The sequence below is a fragment of the Lipotes vexillifer genome, unplaced genomic scaffold, assembly GCF_000442215.2.
Source record: "Lipotes vexillifer unplaced genomic scaffold, Lipotes_vexillifer_v1.1 scaffold1282, whole genome shotgun sequence".
Lineage (NCBI taxonomy): Eukaryota > Metazoa > Chordata > Mammalia > Artiodactyla > Lipotidae > Lipotes > Lipotes vexillifer.
Genome location: NW_006769464.1, coordinates 565,168 through 584,944, shown reverse-complemented (window position 1 = coordinate 584,944; position 19,777 = coordinate 565,168). Strand labels below are relative to the sequence as shown.

The 19,777-nt window shown below is 37.3% G+C and overlaps 1 protein-coding gene across 1 annotated transcript in view; it reads right to left on the bottom strand.

The window, feature by feature from the left end:
- Positions 1-19,777, bottom strand: part of ARHGAP42 (Rho GTPase activating protein 42) — a 293,889-nt gene that overhangs the window by 26,647 nt on the left and 247,465 nt on the right. Inside the window, exons 12-13 of the mRNA XM_007445610.1 lie at positions 19,517-19,556; positions 318-380 (exon numbers count right to left, since the gene is read on the bottom strand). Coding sequence (XP_007445672.1) covers positions 318-380; positions 19,517-19,556 — 103 coding nt within the window. The remainder of the gene's footprint in view (positions 1-317; positions 381-19,516; positions 19,557-19,777) is intronic.

The following is a 19,777-nucleotide window of genomic DNA, read 5'->3' as shown; positions in this document are numbered from 1 at the left end:
AAAGAGGAGAGCTGAATTCAAGCTCCTTAGGAATCTTACCTTCCTAAAGCTTGAAAAAAAAAAAAGAAAGAGTCCATCAATAAAAAGTAAAGTGAGGCTATATTATGAAAATTCATTAAAAAACAAGTATGTCTGTAGTATGATTTTGGTAAACTGAAGTTCAGAGTATAGTTACTTATGTGTTTGTATAATTTATAATTCATATATTACTTAAAATAAGTCTCCTGTTAATAACTAAGTACATCCTCATTCTGAGCAGTTTCTATGTAAGAAGGGACCACACAATAGTAACAGTGTACCCATCAAGCAACACTGACCTCTCGTTTCCACAGCTTGAATGCATTTTCTCACAAAGTTGAACCCTGCTTCATTTAAGTACACTGAAAGTAAAAGAAAATCATATTAAGTGTTTATGTTGAACTTGTATTCCTGCTTCAGTTGGCTCTGTAGTTTCATGGCTTGATGGCACAGGGGTTGTTACTGAATTTATCAAGTATTTTGGTTAGCATATTAATTTTTATTTGGGGGTAGAAGTGAAGGAAGGAGGTTCACATTCACCAACGTTTTTATATCAACTTGCTTCATTAGAAACATAAATCTAATAATAAATATATTATTAGATATAATTAATAATTATATTACATAGCTATTCATATATTTTTTCCCATGAGATTCTCAAAACAACATTATAAGGTAGAGAGAAAGCTTTGCAATCTTAAGATGGTTCACCAAGTTGCTGAAAAGTGCTTTTCTTTGTTCTAAGATCTAGAGCCACATTTTAACTCAGGTCTCCTGAATTCAAGCTCAATGTTCTATTCTATTGCATTTTGAATCACATTCAAAATAATTCAAAATATGCTTAGTAAGTCCGCTAAAAATCCCCCAAAGATCCTCCATTATGAAACAGCAATTTATTTTCATTGCTTTTTGACAGATTTTCTTTAGATTTTTCAAATTTTCTTAAGGTTTGGGGGCCAGATCAAGTTAGATTACTTGTTTAAAGAGAAAGGATTTTAAAATACCAAACAACAGAGGAAAAATTTTAAAATTTTTTGATACTATAATAAAATTTTTCATCAGATGTGGTGTACATATTGTATTTCTTAATACTCCCAAATCATAATATATGAAGACAATTCAAACCAATAAAACATTAAAACTGGTTTCCATTTAAAGATGGTGGATGAAATACATCCATGTAACTACACAGATTCACAGACAAAAAAATATATATCAAAATATTATGCTAAAAAAAATAGGTGCCAGGAAAGACAAAAAACTTTGAAGAAATCCTAGACAACGAAAATCACTGAAACTGAATTGACGGAAAAGTTTGAGAAATCTGAGATTAGAAATGAGAAATCAAAAAACTAGAAGTACTACAATGCAATATCACCCCATACCTGTCAGAATGGCCATCATCAAAAAAACAAAAGAACAAAAACACGAGTAACAACTGTTGCCAAAGATGTAAAGAAAAGAGAATCCTTGTATACTGTTGGTAGGAATGTAAACTAGTGCAGCCACTGTGGAGAACAGTATGGAGGTTTCTCAAAAACCTAAAAATAGAACTAGCATATGACTCAGCAATTCCACTCCTAGGTGTATATCCAAAAAAACCCAAAATATTAATTCAAAAAGATACATGTATCCCAATGTTCACTGCAGCATTATTTACAATTGCCAAGATATGGAACCAACCTAAGTGCCCATCAGCAGATGAATGGATAAAGAAGATGTGGTATATATACACACAATGGACTACTACTCAGACATAAAAAAGAATAGCAGCAATTGGGTATTATGCTAAATGAGACAAGTCAGACAGAGAAAGACAAATACTGTATGATATCACTTATATGTGGAATCTAAAAAATACAACAAACTAGTGAATATAACAAAAAAGAAGCAGACTCACAGATATAGAGAACAAACTAGTGGTTACCAGTGGTTATCTGTGGAATCTAAAAAATACAACAAACTAGTAAATATAACAAAAAAAGCAGATACAGATATAGAGAACAAACTAGTTGCTACCAGTGGGGGAGGAGTGGGAGGTACAAACTATTGGATGTAAGATAGGCTCAAGGGTGTATTGTACAAAATGGGGAATATAGCCAAAATTTTGTAATAATATTGTAAATGGAAAGTAACCTTTAAAAATTGTATAAAAATTTTTTAAAAATTAAGAAAATCTAGAGGTACTGACTTAGTAGAATATTTATTATACGTTGTTAGGCAAAAAAAAGTAATCTATAGGACAATATAACCCCATTTCTTAAAACATAAAATTTGAGTGTTTGAATGTTTCTATTTTCCTAGGAAAAAGCTCTAGAAAGATCATGCAAATTGCAAGTAAGAAAGAAAAGGACAGAAGGTAGAAAGTGTCATTTTTATTCATTGGATTTTGTAACTATTTTATATATCTTTTAAATTAGTTTTTAGAAATAAAAAATAGATTTAAACATGTAAAAATGCCAAAACTAAAATATATATTGCTATCAATACAAACTGGCTTATTTATTTGTGTGTCCCCAGTGCCCTAGATGTCAAGGGAACAGAACTCAGTGAATGCTTTGGGTGAACTCAACATACAAGAATGAATGGCCATTAATCAAGCATCTTTCTAGAGCTGACTACCTACATGAGAGGGGAGCTTCTTTGGGCACCAAGAAGGGACTGCTTACTTCCAATAACCCAAAATGCCAAGCACAGCATTATAGTATGAATACATTCAGATAATTTAAAATATTTATTGAACATAGGGAAAAAAACAGGTAGAATGGAGAAGTAAGGAATCAATTATTAATTTTCATTTTTAATAACAGAAACTGAGCCAAAAAATGTAACCCTGGTAAAAATGATACACTAGCATTTTGTATCAATTAAAACTGCAAGTTCCTGACATTTATAACATTTGGTTCTTGAGGTCACATTTTTCAACTTTTCAATAAAAAGTATTAAAAGAAGGAGAAATCCATTTTTTAAAATTTCAGTAAAACCTGCCCTTGGCTAAATGAACGAAAATAATTGTGATATATAAAAACAGATTTTCTTTAAATATCCATTTTGAGAAAAATAAGTAATAACCAGGCTATATCTTGAAGGTATACTGGGATATTTGGTGGCAATACCCCATTCTATCCTAGTAAACCAGTACCACAGGCTAATTATGAAGAAGAAAATCTTACAAACATTCAGTCTGACTGCCAGGTCACTCCATGGGTGCCACTGTCCTGATGTGTCCCACGGACCTTGTGTTTTAGCTCTCTTCACGTGAGTAAATAAAACATTATCAATCAATTCAGAAATGTGAAAAAATGCACTGTGTTGGCAAAAATAACCATGCATTTTTGTTTTGTTTCCTTTGAACATCCTTTTCTATTGCCTGAAAGAGTATAGAGAGGTTCCGTGGTGCAGAGGTAGCACCCAGCTTTGCTTAGGGCCAGGCAAACCTGGGATGGATCTCAGCTCTACTATTTACTGCTGTGTGGATGGAAATGTGCCTATTAACTTTTATGAACTCTAGTTCTTTCATCTATAAAATGAGGGAAATAACAATACCTATGTTAAAGTGTTGTAGTAAGATGAAGACAAAATCCACATGAAGCACTGAAGAGTGGAAAACAAACCTAATCAGATGCTAGTTTCCTTCCCCATGTGCTCCTACCCACACATCACTGAGAAAAAGAAGAAACGGTAAAAAAAAAAAAAAAGGGTCAGCCACTAGTACTAACCAGATGAAAGAGACAGTACTTACTCTCCCATTTAGCAGCTGTATTACTGGACACAGTTTTAATCTCTCTCATCCTCAGATTCCTCTTCTATACAGTAAGGATAAGAGTAGTATTGTCTTCACCGGGCTATTCACAGATGAAATACCTTAACATTTGCAAAGCTCCTAGAATAGTACTTGGAATATAGTAAGTGCTACAGAAGGGTTGGCTGTTATCATCATCATCATCATTATTGAGAGGAGAATATAAAATCTACATATGTCAATCACATGTATTCTTGGGGCCTGGCTGAAGTCACAGGGGCTTGAGGTACTATCTGCCAGAAGTGTTATTTTTCAGAGGCATACTATATTACTTATTTTTAAAATATTTGGGGCCAGGGCAATGATCTATTTTTTAATATAAATTTATTTATTTATTTATTTATGGTTGCGTTGGGTCTTTGTTGCTGCGCGTGGGCTTTCTCTAGTTGTGGTGAGCAGGGTGTACTCTTTGTTGTGGTGCGCAGACTTCTCATTGTGGTGTCTTCTCTTGTTGCGGAGCACAGGCTCTAGGCACGTATGCTTCAGTTGTTGTGGCATGCGGGCCTCAGCAGTTGTGGCTCACGGGCTCTAGAACGCAGGCTCAGTAGTTGTGGCACAGGGGCTTAGTTGCTCCGTGGCATGTGGGATCTTCCCAGACCAGGGATCGAACCCGTGTCCCCTGCATTGGCAGGGGGATTCTTAACCCCTGCACCACCAGGGAAACCCACAATGATCTACTTCTTTAAAAAAAATGGAGATCAGGGCTTCCCTGGTGGTGCGGCGGTTGAGAGTCCGCCTGCCGATGCAGGGGACACGGGTTCGTGCCTTGGTCCGGGAAGATCCCACATGCCGCGGAGCTGCTAGGCCCGTGAGCCATGGCCGCTGAGCCTGCGTGTCCGGATTCTGTGCTCTGCAACGGGAGAGGCCACAACAGTGAGAGGCCCACGTACCACACACACACACAAAAAAAATGGAGATCAGGCATAAACCACTCAGGCCCTGTGAATCTAGCTGACCACTGAAGAGACAAGAAGTTGGATATTCACATATATGTCCCTATACTCTCATTAAACTTCAATAATCACAATGAACAAACACATCCTCTCATTGGAACGGAACTGTAGTGGCCTGGGAGTACTGTTCACTCATATTTGCTGCTCCTTCCTGCAGGAAGATTATGTTTCTCAGCTCCCTCTAAGACAGACTTGGTCATATGATATGCACTAGCCAACGAAATATGAATGGAAGTCACAAACGTCATTATCCATCAGCTAGGAAGAGCTGGTATGTATTGTGGAAGCCTGCCATTTCCCCCCCCCCTCTGGTACAAGATCATCAATGTTACAGAGAGAAGGTACTACGTGAGCTTGGGTTTTAGAGTAAAAATAATGTATAAGAGAATCACAGCTGACCTGAATGGACATATCGCATATTCAAGAGATGAACCTTTATTGTGGTTAAGTCTCTGAGACCACAGCATAACCTGGCCAGTTCTGATTTAACCATGTACAACTTAAACAGACTGTTATGGCAAAAAGGACTAAATGGAATAAAGCCAATCCCACACACTTCGCTTTTCCTCGCTTAACTGGTATTTATCCGAGTTTCTGGCTACTGATTTGTCAATTCATATAAAAAGGCAGCACCCTTCATGGCTGCCTTACAAACTATTGATCAACAGTGCCTTCATGCAAGCACTCAGCAGTTTCTGCTGAGGTCTGAGGAGAATAAGGTGATATGGCTTAAACAGGCTTTAGCACCCTCTGTCTCCCAGTGAGTGATGGAGGAAGAAGTCATAAGGAGGAGTGCTTCTGAGGGAAGTCAGAGACAAACACATTCAGTAATGGAAACCTTTCCACCTTCCAAAGCCATGAAGGGGTTACTACACTTAGTATGCTAGTGCTAATGAAAACTCAGCAAAAATAGGTCTCTATAGCTTAAAAAAGAAAACCTGGGAACTCCTTAATGTTCAAATGAGAAGTCAGTGGAAGGGGTTCTTACTAAATAAAATCACACCATTAAAAGCTGATAATTTATCCTGATTCTTTCTTTAGTGGAGGGCAAGTACTCCTGCTGCAGCGGTAGAGAGGGGAGCATATGCATCTGTCTGAAGTACGAACTACTGAATCAGGGCTCAGTGCCTGGCCCAGAGCAGGCAGACAACACGTGCTTACTGATTCACAGCTGGCTAGTTATTGGTTTGTAGCTGGCTTGCTCAAGTACCCTCTCTGGCTTCTACAAGGGATAGAGCTTATCAGCTAACAGGAGTTGCTTTTGTCAACTCCTCTTCAGGGCTCTTACCCCAGCCCAGTATCTCTCTGTAGAGAGGACCAGAGGGGTATGCAAAATACAACTAGCACAAATTCCCAGGAATTGACATCTTACAATATTAATGATACCTGGCCTTTGGGGGTGAAGAAGAAGATTGGCTAACTAAAGAACTTAATTTATTCAATCAAAAGTTAAATAGAAACATTCCTATTTCCCTCCGGCAACTATTCAGGGCTAAAGTTTTTATTGAAACTCAAGTAAAGTTTCCATAAGGCAGTTTAGCACAAAAGCTATTAATCTCAACAGAATTCAAAAAGCCATGAGGAGGAGAAAAAAGAAAGAATTGTTTTCCATGCAGCTAACAAAGCAAAAGTCCATGTACCTTCAATTTCCTAGTAATTAAAAACCCAGCATGTCCTTACAGATGTAATCTACTTGGCCTTACAATACATTCTCAGGGTTGACAAAACAAAGCAGCACTTGTCTTTAATTTCCAATTCACATTTCTAGTCTGCCATTTCAGATTAAAAGGCCCCTATCACAGACAACTAGTATCATACTATACGTGGCTTGAAACAAACAGGAAAAGAAGATGAGTGCATTTAATGGCGTTTGTGGTTCCCACAGGACATTTTCTCTTTTCCCTAAAGGTAGCAGTTAACTCTCCACAGCCCCCGCCCAAACTGTTTTCTCTTTCTGCTCTGCCCATGAAGAAGACCTGAGCTCTGACCCTCTTCCTGGGTCTCAGTGATGGAAACAGAACTGTATTTGCTCACTGGCCTTGGGGAGAAGAACTGAGCTATCTAAAGAGCAGTAGGAAGTGCCAAAACATTTGTGACAGATGGCGCTTGCCAACGATAAGAATGGTTCACTTTTTCTGTTTGTTGCTGGGGAGAATACATTCCCTGGGTACACATGGGAAAAGCCACTGAAACACAGAGTGGTAGAAATTTGGAGTTGTTGGGAAATTATAAAATTATCTTCTAGTCCAATCCCTTTGATTTTGTACATGAGAACTGAATGTTAGGAGACTTTACCACTACACAGATGAGTAGTGACTTTTAATAGCAGAAACATCATTTGAATGAACTTCCTTTTTCTTATTCACAATGATTGGAATAAAGTAGTTCCAAAATGGAGTATCATTGAACAGAATTGCATGAGAGAATGAGAACTGGAAACCTTTCCTTTCGCAATTCCCAATTTCTCCAAGACCTAGGGTAGAGGGACCAGCTGAAAAACCACCAAATCAAATGTATGTATGAGTGGGGACAAGGCTCAGGGCACCAAGAGACAATACCATAGAAAGCAAGCCTAGGAAAAAAAGGCAACTGCCTCTGTCCCTGTTAACAACTAGTCCCATGATGAAAGTCTCACGACAGAAAAGGTGTCTCAAGACAGATAATTTGCTTCTTTGAAAAATGAGCTCAAATGGCGGAATTATATGTTCAATGGCACGGCTTGAGGAACAGTTTAGTTCTAATTTTTCTTTTTTTTTTCTTTTTTTTAGTTCTAATCTTAATTGAGTGATAATCTGTGTAGTAAGTACTCTCAAAATAAATCCATTCCCAAAGTCTTATAATTGCAAGGAAAGGATACTGTGGTATATTTTACAACCAGAAAAGTACCTGTGGATTTAATATCCTGTAACTGACCAATACTCTAGCTTTTTAACGTGATGCTTTTTTCATAAAGACGAGTCAAATCTTCCTTCTCTACTAAATTATGCTAGTCTCATTTACAGCATCTAGATTCTGAAAATGGTAAATTAAGAGTACTCACAAAGTAGAGAGACTTTTTCAGGTTAGGCTTGTAAAGAGTCTCATTTACAGTCACAGCAGAGTTTCACTCTCCATTGAACAGCATATGTTCTCTGTATATTCACAGTATGGCTCTATTTTAGGACACTAGATAGTTCTTCATCTGCCTGTTGCTTTTAGGGTTTTCAGTGAAAGCACAGACTACTCCCAATTGCTGACATTCAAAACAGTTTTTTATCTGAGTTTTAGATTTTACCATCCTAAGCTTGACTGTTATCTTCCACAGTTCAAAAACACACATGCCCAGCAAAACTGAGTTTCCAAAGGATAACAGGAATAATTTAAGATAAGTGGAATCCATCTGAATTACCAAGGATATAAAGAAGCACTTCTCAAGATGGCAAATGAATCAAGGCTGGTACTGGTTCCAAATACCAACTGTGAGAGAAGTTACAGACTAAAATTGACATAACGCCACCTTGGGGGAGAGTCAAGTGTCAAAAAGGGACATAGATCTCAGAAAACAAAATGATGTGTAGAAAAATGATGGAAGGGGCAAACATAAAGAAGACACAAGCTGCTGAACTCATAACATGATGAACTCACATGATTTATTCAAGATCAGAGAAAGAGGTTTGAGAACTTCACAATCACTGGCATATAATTTTGAACTGAAACAAATAAAATTCTGGACCTATTACTAGGAAGAAAACATAATGCTACCCTTAATAGGATCAAGTGCTTGAATCTGGAATACTGTTTAGCATAAAGATATGTCCTAGGAGTCATTAAATCACTGGAAAAATAGTGGCTGATAAGACACATGATAAAAGAGAAAGGGGTAAAATTACAGCCTGGGGAAGAGATTCAAAAGTCCATTAATAAATTTTAGGCCTTGATATAGTAGATTGTTCAAAATTATATGCAAAAAGATTAAATTCTGGGCTCCCCTGGTGGCACAGTGGTTGAGAGTCCACCTGCCGATGCAGGGGATGCGGGTTCGTGCCCCGGTCCGGGAAGATCCCACATGCTGCGGAGTGGCTAGGCCCATGAGCCATGGCCGCTGGGCCTGCGCGTCCGGAGCCTGTGCTCCGCAAGGGGAGAGGCCACAACAGTGAGAGGCCCGCGTACCGCAAAAAGAAAAAAAAAAGAGAGATTAAATTCTGAGGACTTGGAAAGGCACTTCATTGCATGTTGGATTGAAAATGTTTAGAAAGCCTCCCTCATGCAAATTGGCAATACCAAAAAGTCTACCCCACAGCAAGGGGGAGCTTAGTTGTAGAAGGTGCAATCAGTCCTGTGCCTCTACTACTCAGAGTTTCTTTTATTGGCGGCATATGCCATAGTCTCGACTTTTAAAACAGAGTACTGATTCTGTTCAGGTAAGCAAATATGAATCTCCAAGCATGTGTAAAAACAACCCAAAACAAGTGTAATATTGGATAACTTGGCTTTATACCAATGTAGCAAGACCTTTTGAAATGACTACGCAATTTCACATGTAACTTTTTAGAACGTTTAGAATACTTAAAAAGATGCTATTTTCTGCATATATAAGCAAATTTACTAGACTACAAAAGATGCCTGGTGTTTAGGAAGATTATATTTTGCCAGAATCACAAATTTGTCTCATTAGGGTGTTGAGTTTGAGAGAATGAAATTTACTAGTTTTGTATTTATAATTTGACATGTCTGTAGAGGCTTGATTGATTAAATGTATAAGTGGGAGAATTTTATCAAATTTGTGGAAAAATAAAGAAGTGAAAATGACTTACTTTTAAAATTAGTACATTTATAAATAAGAGGTGTATGTTGATTAAAAATAGGATTAAAGAAAAATTATGGCTTAAGACAAAATAATAAAAATAAAACTCAAAAATAGGTTTAAGATTTATAACTTCAAGTACTACCTATTAATAGAGCAAAGGTAATTTAAAGATTCTTTTCATGATCAAAATCTCCCCCTGGGCAATAAAAGCCTAGTGGCACTGAATAAGAATAAGAGCAAATATGTGCTGAGCACACATCTCAGGAAAGGCCTGCATGGAGAACTATGGAGAAGAGATGGAATCTGTCACCAGGAGTTCAGGGAACTGGGTGGAAAACTGATACATCATATCAAGAGCCAGAATGCGATAAATCATACAAACACATGGACTCTCAGACACCTATTTCTCTGAAACACGTATCAATTTATAATTACACATGGTGGCATAGTGATGTTTCAGGTGCCTAAGACTACAGGAAAGCTGATTTCCAGAAGAGTGAGTCTTTACTACAAGAAGCCCAAACTCCCTCCATCACAGCATAAGTACATTTGATAACTTTCTCACTCAAATTACCTAGTTATGATAAAAACCCTAGTTCCAAGGTACATTAAGTATCAAATATATTCTGATTGACTTGACCACGTACCCATTCAAAAGCTCTATTCAATATCTTATATATATATATGTACATTTGTTTTTCAGGAAGGATTTGTCTTTGAGTAGGTTCATTTGAATTTGAAAGGACTATCTTTATACTGGATATGAACAATGAAACCAATGTTAGAAAACACATTTCAAACTCTACTCAAATGCAAATTACACAACAGATTACTTTTTAGGTAATTGTTTAGAATGAACATTCAGTACTTACAAACCTCTTATCGGTTGGTTAATGTTTCCCTGATTAGATAAAAGTGGGCAATGAAAGATTTTATACTAATCACTCTGATTGGCAAAAAAGAAATGAACACAAGAATAAAAACTGGAAATATTATTTTAACTCTTTAACATTAAAGGTATTTTAAATTATGCATTTTCTTTTGATAATTTCTGAAATTAATCACTAGGAAGCATTTCATCCAGATAAAATGATAGGCTTTTGAATACACTCAATATTTATTACTTTCAAATGAGTGCTTTCCCAGTTTTTATTGTTACTCCATTCTAACTTGTATTTTAATAACAATCTAAAAGTCAGGCTTATTAAGGCTGTTTTAAAAATAAATTTAGACATCATGAAAGTCAATTGAGTTAAATAAAATTTGAAAGTGCTTTAAAGGATATACACATAACCTTAGAAACATATAAAATTTGATTTTAAATGTCAAATAATTTGTATATGTAAATTACATACGAAGATACCCTAAACTAACCAAGGATTAAAGGTGGCAGATGACTAAAAAGGATTCAGAGTATGATGGAAAATACATAAAATATGTTCATTCAGAATGGTTTCACACAAATTCAGTAATAATACAGCCACAACATGTTTTCCTACATATCCCATGTGTTATGACAATGTCCTTATACTTCACAATCTTGGGCACAATCCCCTAAAATTAGCAGTGTTCATATCTTCAGTTTTGTAAATTGGAGCAGAGAAAATAAGATAAAGAAACCCTCTATTGCCATTAAAAAGAAAATCAAACAAAATATCAATTGCCTCAAATCTCTTTCTGGGATAAAGCAGGCTACATACTTATAAGTAATAAACGCCAAATAAATAAAATAATTTTGATTACTATAAAGCCCAGTAGTTAGTGGTTTTAACATGAGAAACATTGAATGAAAATTTCAAATTTGCTGAGTACCATCAGATCAAAGGTGTACTACTATGATTTTTCCAGAGTTACTTTTTTTTTTTTTTGCGATACGCGGGCCTCTCACTGTTGTGGCCTCTCCCACCGCGGGGCACAGGCTCCGGACGCGCAGGCCCAGCGGCCATGGCTCACATGGCACGTGGGATCCTCCCAGACCGGGACACGAACCCGTGCCCCCTGCATCGGCAGGCGGACTCTCAACCACTGCGCCACCGGGGAAGCCCCAAGAGTTACTTTTAATATCACATAATACCTCTGTGATAAAAATAACTACATGATGGGGGGGTTGGTTTAAGATGCCAGCATAGGAAGATCCTGTATTCACCTCCTCCCATGGACACACCAAATCTACAACTACATATGGATCTGACAAAGACCCCCAGACCGGGGCACGAACCCGTGCCCCCTGCATCGGCAGGCGGACTCTCAACCACTGCGCCACCGGGGAAGCCCCAAGAGTTACTTTTAATATCACATAATACCTCTGTGATAAAAATAACTACATGATGGGGGGGTTGGTTTAAGATGCCAGCATAGGAAGATCCTGTATTCACCTCCTCCCATGGACACACCAAATCTACAACTACATATGGATCTGACAAAGACCTGAAAACTAGCTAAACAGCACCTCCACAACAAAGGATAAAAGGACCACATCAAGATGGGTAGGAGAGTCAGAAGCGCAGTCTCACCAAAAACCTCACCTCTGGCACAGCAACCCACAAGCACAAGGGATCTCACAAATATGGAACTTCTCCCTGAGGAGCTAGGGGTTCGTGCACCACATCATGTACCCCAACCCTTACAACCTGCACTGGAGAGATGAGTTCCCAATACTTTTGGCTTTGAAAACCAACAAAAGGATGTGGGGACAGAAAAGTTTGCTCTTAAAGGGCTCACTTGCAGACTCATTCACCTCAGGACCCAATGTAAAACCAAATTTGAAAAGCTCCTAGACCATACATGAAGGAGATTCATTAGCTAAGATTAAAGGGTCTACAGAGGTCTTTGGGACTTTCTCCTGGGACAGAGGTGCTGGTGAGCACCATTTTTGTGCTCCCACTCCACACTGCTAGAGTTAAAGGACTTGACTTGCCTCCATGCTCTCCTCTGGTCTCCCTGAAGCCAGGGGGTCTTACCCCACCCTCACGTGTCCCTGTAGTTCTGCTGCAGCCCATTATCTCACACTGCCCACATGTGTTCCTGTGGCCTTGAGGCAGGAGATAGATGGGCCCCAGGCTGAGCAGCTGGAGTCTGTCCTCTATAGACAGATATTCCAAGACGAAGACAATAACAGGAGGGAGGAGAAGCTGAGCCCTGCCCCAATAAGAAATAAAGAGACCACATATTCTTCATTCTTGAAGTCAAGGAGACCTTCCTGACTATACACGCGCAGAAAGGCTCCTTAGAGGTCAAAAGGGAGGGGGTGTCACTCCATAGTAAGTGATGTCAACCTACCCATAGGCCTCTTTGCTAGAATCCATCTTGGCTAAGAGATGTGCGTGCACACATGGGAGGACCTTGAGATAAACCAAATACAGATTCAGAGCCAGGCAAAACAAGATGATTGGCCAGAAGAAATTCCCCATATAAATGATTTAAACTACCAAGAGGGTGCGACTCTCTGAGTCTGCCTGAGTCTACTCACATGTACCTTTCTGCCTCCTAATAAACACTTTACTTGTTTCACTACTTTCTGTTTCTTTGTGGGAATTCAAGGCCAGGGGCTTTGTCACTGGCCACTGTCTCTCATGGTCTAGTGGCCAGGATTCAGCACTCTCACTGCCATGGCCTGACTTCAATCTCTGGTTGGGCAACCGAAATTCTGCTTCAAGCCGCTGGAGGTTGAGGCCACACAAGATCAGCCTCACTGTGACCATCATGTGCTTCTGCAGCACCACTGCAGCCAGCAGTCCCACCCCAGGCTCTCCTGTGGCCCACTGAAGCCAGCAGGCACATGCATTCCACGTACGAGAGAGCCCTTGAGCACCTGGCTATGGTGTCCAGGGAGGCTTGCATTTCTGGGCCTTATGGCTCTGAAATTGAGGAGACAGTTCACGGTACGGAACCACCCCTAAGACACTGACAGCATACTGAAACACACCGCCAGACTTCCTGTGAGAAAGCCCTACTTACTTGTCCCACAGCTTCAGCCTGAGGGGAAGGCTTCAAGTTTACCACACATCTAGAAGCTATGGAGGAGCTCTGGGGGAATATAGACTGGGGGATGCCACCTTTGCACTATCCCTTGGCCTCATGACAGACCACCTGTACCTCCCAGAGAGGAGTTTATGCACTCATTTGGAGCCCTGTCTTTTGCAACTGTCACCAAGGGGACACCTCCAAATCACCTGGTCTTGAGGCCAGTAGGGAGTTACAACCATGGTCACACAATACTATATGTGTGTGTGTGTGTGTGTGTGTGTGTGTGTGTGTTCTTTAAAAGCTGCTACCTGAGGGTCTTCATTCCAAACAGCCTGAAACTAGGTGTGGAATTAGATCCCTCCCTTTGGAACACTGATAGGTCTTGGCACAACCTTTGGGACTTATCAAGAAAAAAATTAAACTGCTTAGATAATTACAAATGTTCCAGAGACAACAAACAGTTAGGGCACGGTTGAAAAATCAGGTTCATCTCCTACACAGGGTCACTCCTTCAAGACTGGTAGAGGTAACTGTATTGCCTAATATGTAGAAACAAACACAGAGAGATAAGCAAAATGAGAAAACAGAGGAATATGTCCCAAACAAAAGAAAAGATAAAAATCCAGGAAAAAAAACCTTGCTGAAATGGAGGTAATTTACCTGCTAAAGAGTTTAAAGTAATGGACATAGAGATGCTTACTGACCTCTTGGAAGAAAAGATGAGCACAATGAGAACTTCCACAAAGAGACAGAAAATAAAAGTAAGTACCAAAAATAAATCATGGAGCTGAAGAATACTGTAACTGAAAAGAAAAATACACTAGAGGGTTGCAATAGCAGACTTGATGAAGCAGAAAGGATCAGCAACCTGGAAGACAGGACAGTGGAATTCATCCTAACAGATCAAAAGGAAAAAAAAAAAGATTACTTAAGAGACCTATGGTGCAACATCAAGAGGAATAACATTCTCATTGTAGGGGCCCCAGAAGGAGAATAGAGAGAAAAAGGGGAAGAAAATTTATTTGACGAAATAATGGCTAAAAACATCCCTAATTGGGGGAAAGAAACAGACACTGAAGTCTAGGAAGCACAGAGAATTCCAAATAAGACGAACCCAAAGAGATCCAAAACAAGCACATTATAATTAAAATGTCAAAAGTTAAAGACAAGGAGAGAATCATAAAAGAAGCAAGAGAAAAACAACTTGTTACATATAAAGGAAGACCCATAAGATTAACAGCTGATCATTCAGCAAAAAATTTAAAGTCCAGAAGGGAATGGCACAATATATTCTAAGTGTTGAAAAGAAAAAAACTTTCAATGAAAAATATTCTACAGGCAAGGTTATCATTCAAAACTGAAGGAGAGATAAAGAGTTTTCTACAGAAGCAAACGCTAAAGGAGATCATCAACACTAAATCTGCCTTACAAGAAATGTTAAAGGGACTTCTTCAAGATGAATAAAAAGGGTATTAAATAGTAACAAGAAAACATAAAAAAGTCAAAATCTCATGGGTAAAGGCAAATATATAGTAAAGTTAGTGGATTAACCATTTATAAAGCTAGTACAAAGGTTAAAAGACAAAAGTAGTAAAGTTAACTGTAACTACAATAATTAAGGGATACAAAAACAAGATGTAAATATAACATCAAAAACATAAAATGAGGGTGGGAGAAGTAAAAATGTACAGTTTTTAGAATGTGTCCAAACTTAAGTTGCTATCAGCTTATAACAGAGTACTACACACACACACACACACACACACACACACACACACACACACACGTAGTTTTTCTATATATGAACCTCATGGAAACCACAAACCAAAAACTTATAGTAGATACACTAAAGATAATGAGAAAGAAATCTATATACAACATGAAAGAAAGTCATCAAACCACAAGAGAAGAGAGTAAGAAAAGAAAGAAAGGAACGGAGAAGAACTATAAAAACAGCCACAAAACAAGTTGCAAAATGGCAGTAAGTACATACTTGTTAATAACTACTTTAAATTTAAATGGACAAAATTCTCCAATCAAAGGCCATAGAGTGGCTGAATGGATTAAAAAACAAGACACAATTATATGTTGCCTATAAGAGATTCAGTTCAGATCTAAGGACACAAGCAGGCTGAAAGTGAAGGGATGAAAAAAGAAAAGGAAACAAAACAAAAACAAAAGAAAAACTGGTGTAGCTATACTTATATCAGACAAAACAGACTTTAAAACAAAGACTGTAATAAAAGACAAAGAAGGGCATTACAGAATGATAAAGGAGTCAATCCAACAAGAAGTTATAACATTTTAAAATATATATGAAACATAGGAGCACCTTAATATAGAAAGCAGATATTACCAGACCTAAGGGGAGAACCTGACAGCAATACAATAACAGTAGGGGACTTTAACACCCTACTTCCATTACTGGACAGATCATCCAGACAGAAAATAAGGAAACACTGGCCTTAAACAGCATATTAGACCAGATATACTTAATAGACACATATAGAACACACCATCCAAAAGCAGCAGAATACACATTCTTCTCAAGTGCACATGGAACATTCTCCAGGATAGATTACATTTTATGCCACAAAACAAATCTCAATAAATTTAAGAAGACTGAAATCATATAAAACATCTTTTACAACCACAATGGTATGAAACTAGACCTACAAGAAGAAAACTGGAAAAATCACAAATATGTGGAGATTAAATAACATGCTACTGAACAACCAATGGGTCAATGAAGAAATCCGAGGGGAAATCAATAAATAATATGAACAATGAAAATGGAAATACAACATTCCAAAATCTATGGGACAAAGCAAAAGCCGTTGTAAGAGGGAAGATTATAGCCATACAGGCCTACCTAAAGAAAAAAGACAAATCTCAAACAATCTAACTTTAAACCTAAAGTAAGTAGAAAAAGAAGAATGAAGTCCAAAGGTAGTAGAAGAAAGGAAATAATAAAGATCAGTGTGAAAATAAATAAAACAGAGACTAAAAAAGTATTTTAAAAAATAAATGAAACCAAGAGCTAGTTCTTTGAAAAGATAAACAAAATGGACAAATCTTTAGCTAGAGTAACCAAGAATAAAAGACAGAGGGCTCAAATAAGTAAAGTCGAAAATGAAAGAGGAGAAATTACAACCGATACCAGAGAAATACAAAGGATCGTGAGAGACTACTAAGAACAATTATATGCCAACAAATTGGATAACCTAGAATATAGAAATACATCATCTTCCAAGACTTAATTATAAAGAAATAAAATATCTGAATAGACTGATTATTAGTAAAGAGATTGCAAAAAATCCCAACAAACAAAAGTACAGGATCAGAGAGTGTCACCCATGGATTCTATCAAACGTCCAAAGATTAAATACCTATCCTTCTCAAACTCATCCAAAAATTGAAGAAGAGGGAACATTTCCAAACTCATTTTATGTGGCCAGCATTATCCTGATACCAAAATCAGACAAGGGCACCACAAAAAAGAAAATTATAGGCCAATATCCCTGATGAAAAATTTTCAACAAAATATTAGCAAACTGAATTCAACAATATATAAAAAGAATCATACAACATGATCAAGTGAGACTTATTCCAAGGATGTAAGGCTAGTTCAACATCCACAAATCAATAAACATGATACATACATTTACAAAATGAAGGATAAAAATCATATGATCATTTCCATAGATCCAGAGAAAGCATTTGACAAAATTCAACTTCCAATTATGATAAAAACTCTCAACACAGTGGGTATAGAGGGAACATACATTGACATAATAAAGGCCAGATATGACAAGTCCACAGGCAATACCATATTCAATGGTGAAAAGATGAAAACTTTTCCTTTAAGATTAGGAACTCTCACTACTTTTATTCAACATAATACTGGAAGTCCTAGACACAGAAATTAGGCTAAAAAAAAAGAAATAAAAGGAATCCCAATTGGAAAGGAAGAAGAAAAAAGGTCACTATTTGCAGATGGCATGATACTGTATAGAGAAAACAAACTATAGACTCCACCAAAAAAACCTCTTAGAACTAATAAATGAATTCAGTAAAGTTGCAGGATACAAAATCAATATACAGAAATCTGTTGCCTTTTTATACACTAATTACAAAATATCAGAAAAGGTAACTAGGAAAACAATCCCATTTACAACTGCATCAAAAAGAGTAAAATACCCAGTAATAAATTTAACCAAGGAGGTGAAAGATGTACATTGAAAACACTAAGACACTGATTAAAGAAATTTAAGATGACACAAACAAATGGAAAGGTATACCATGCTTATGAATTGGAAAAATGAGTATCATTAAAATGACTGTACTACCCAAGGCAATCTGCGGATTCAATGCAATCCCTATCATTTATCACAGAAGTAGAACTAATAATTCTAAAATTGTATGGAACCATGAAAGACCCTGAACAGACAAAAGAATCATGAGAAAAACAAGCCAAAAAAAAAAGCCAAAAAAAAAAAAAAAAAAGGTGAAGGTATCAAACTCCCTGATTTCAAACTAAACTATAAAGTTATAGTAATCAATACAGTATGGTATTGGCATAAAAACAGATGCATAAATCAATGGAACAGAGTAGAGGGCCCAGAAATAAACCCACATATATATGAATAAATAATTTATGACAAAGGAGTAAAGAATATACAGTAGGAAAAAGACAGTCTCTTCAATAAATAGTGCTGGGAAAACTGGACAGACACATGCAAAGTAATGAATCTAGACCACTATCTTATTCCACACACAAAAATCAACTCAAAATGGATTAAAACTTAAAATAGTCCTAAATCCATAAAACTTTTAGAAGAAAACATAGGCAATAAGCTCCTTGATATTGGTGTTGGCATGGAATTTTTGAATCTGACCCCAAAAGCAAAGGCAACAAAAGCAAAAACAAACAAGTGGGACTACATCAAACAGAAAAGCTTCTGCACAGCAAAGGAAACCATCAGCAAAATGTAGTGGTGACCTACCAAATGGGAGAAAATATTTGCAAATCATATATGATAAGGAGTTAATACCCAAAATATATAAAGAATTCAAACAACTCAATAGCGAAAACAATTTGATTAAAAAATGGGCAGAGGATCTATGTAGATATTTTTTCCAAAACATATACAGATGGCCCACAGGCACATGAAAAGATGTTCAACACCACTAATCATCAGAGAAATGCAAATCAAAACCGCAATGAAATATCACCTCCCACCTGCTATAATGGCTATCATCAAAAAGACAAGAAATAACAAGTTTTGTAGAGGATGTGGAGAGAAGAGAAACTCTGTATGCTATTGGTGGGAAAGTATGTTGGTGCAGCCACTATGGAAAATAGTAAAAAGGTACTTCAAAGTTTAAGAACAGAGCTACCATATGATCCAGCTATTCTACTTCTGGGTATTTATCCAAAGAAAATGAAAACACTAATTCAAAAAGATATATCCACTGCTATGTTCATTGCAGCATTATTTACAATAGCCAAGATATGGATATAACCTAAATTTCCATTGGTGGAGGACTGGATAAAGAAGACATGCTATATATACACAGTGGACTACTACTCAGCCGCAAAAAAGGAAACTTTGCCATTTGCAAGAACATGGAGGGACCTCAAAGGCATTATGCTAACTGAAATAAGTCAGAGAAAGACAAATACCATATGATTTTACTTATATGTTGAATATATAAAACAAAACAAACAAAGAAAATGAAACCCAACTCAGATATAGAGAACAGATTCATGGTTATCAGAAGGGAAGAGGGTTGGAGGGTGGGTGAAATGGGTGAAGGAGGACAATTGTATGGTGACAGATGGTACTAGACTTATTGCAGTAATCACTTCACAGTGTATACAAAGATTAAATTACTATGTTGTACACCTGAAACTAATACGTTATGGTACTTCAACTAAAAAAAAAAATCTATGTGATAACATTTGAAATAATTATTAGAATGACTTACTTTCTTCTTTCTTGCTAATAATCGCAGGCAGAGTATAAATCTAAAAAACAAAGGAAGTCAGTCAGTTACTTGCAATTAATGACCCAGCACAGAAGATTACCAGGGTGATATTGGTACATTGATACACAAAGGGAGTGTCTTGATTTCAAGGTCTTACAACTACTGTGTCCACAATGCCATCTCCCCAGCCCAACTTCCAATCTTGCCTCCCACTCCTTTCCATCCCCGGCTGTCCTGCCCTGGGCAAAGTTTTACCTCTTT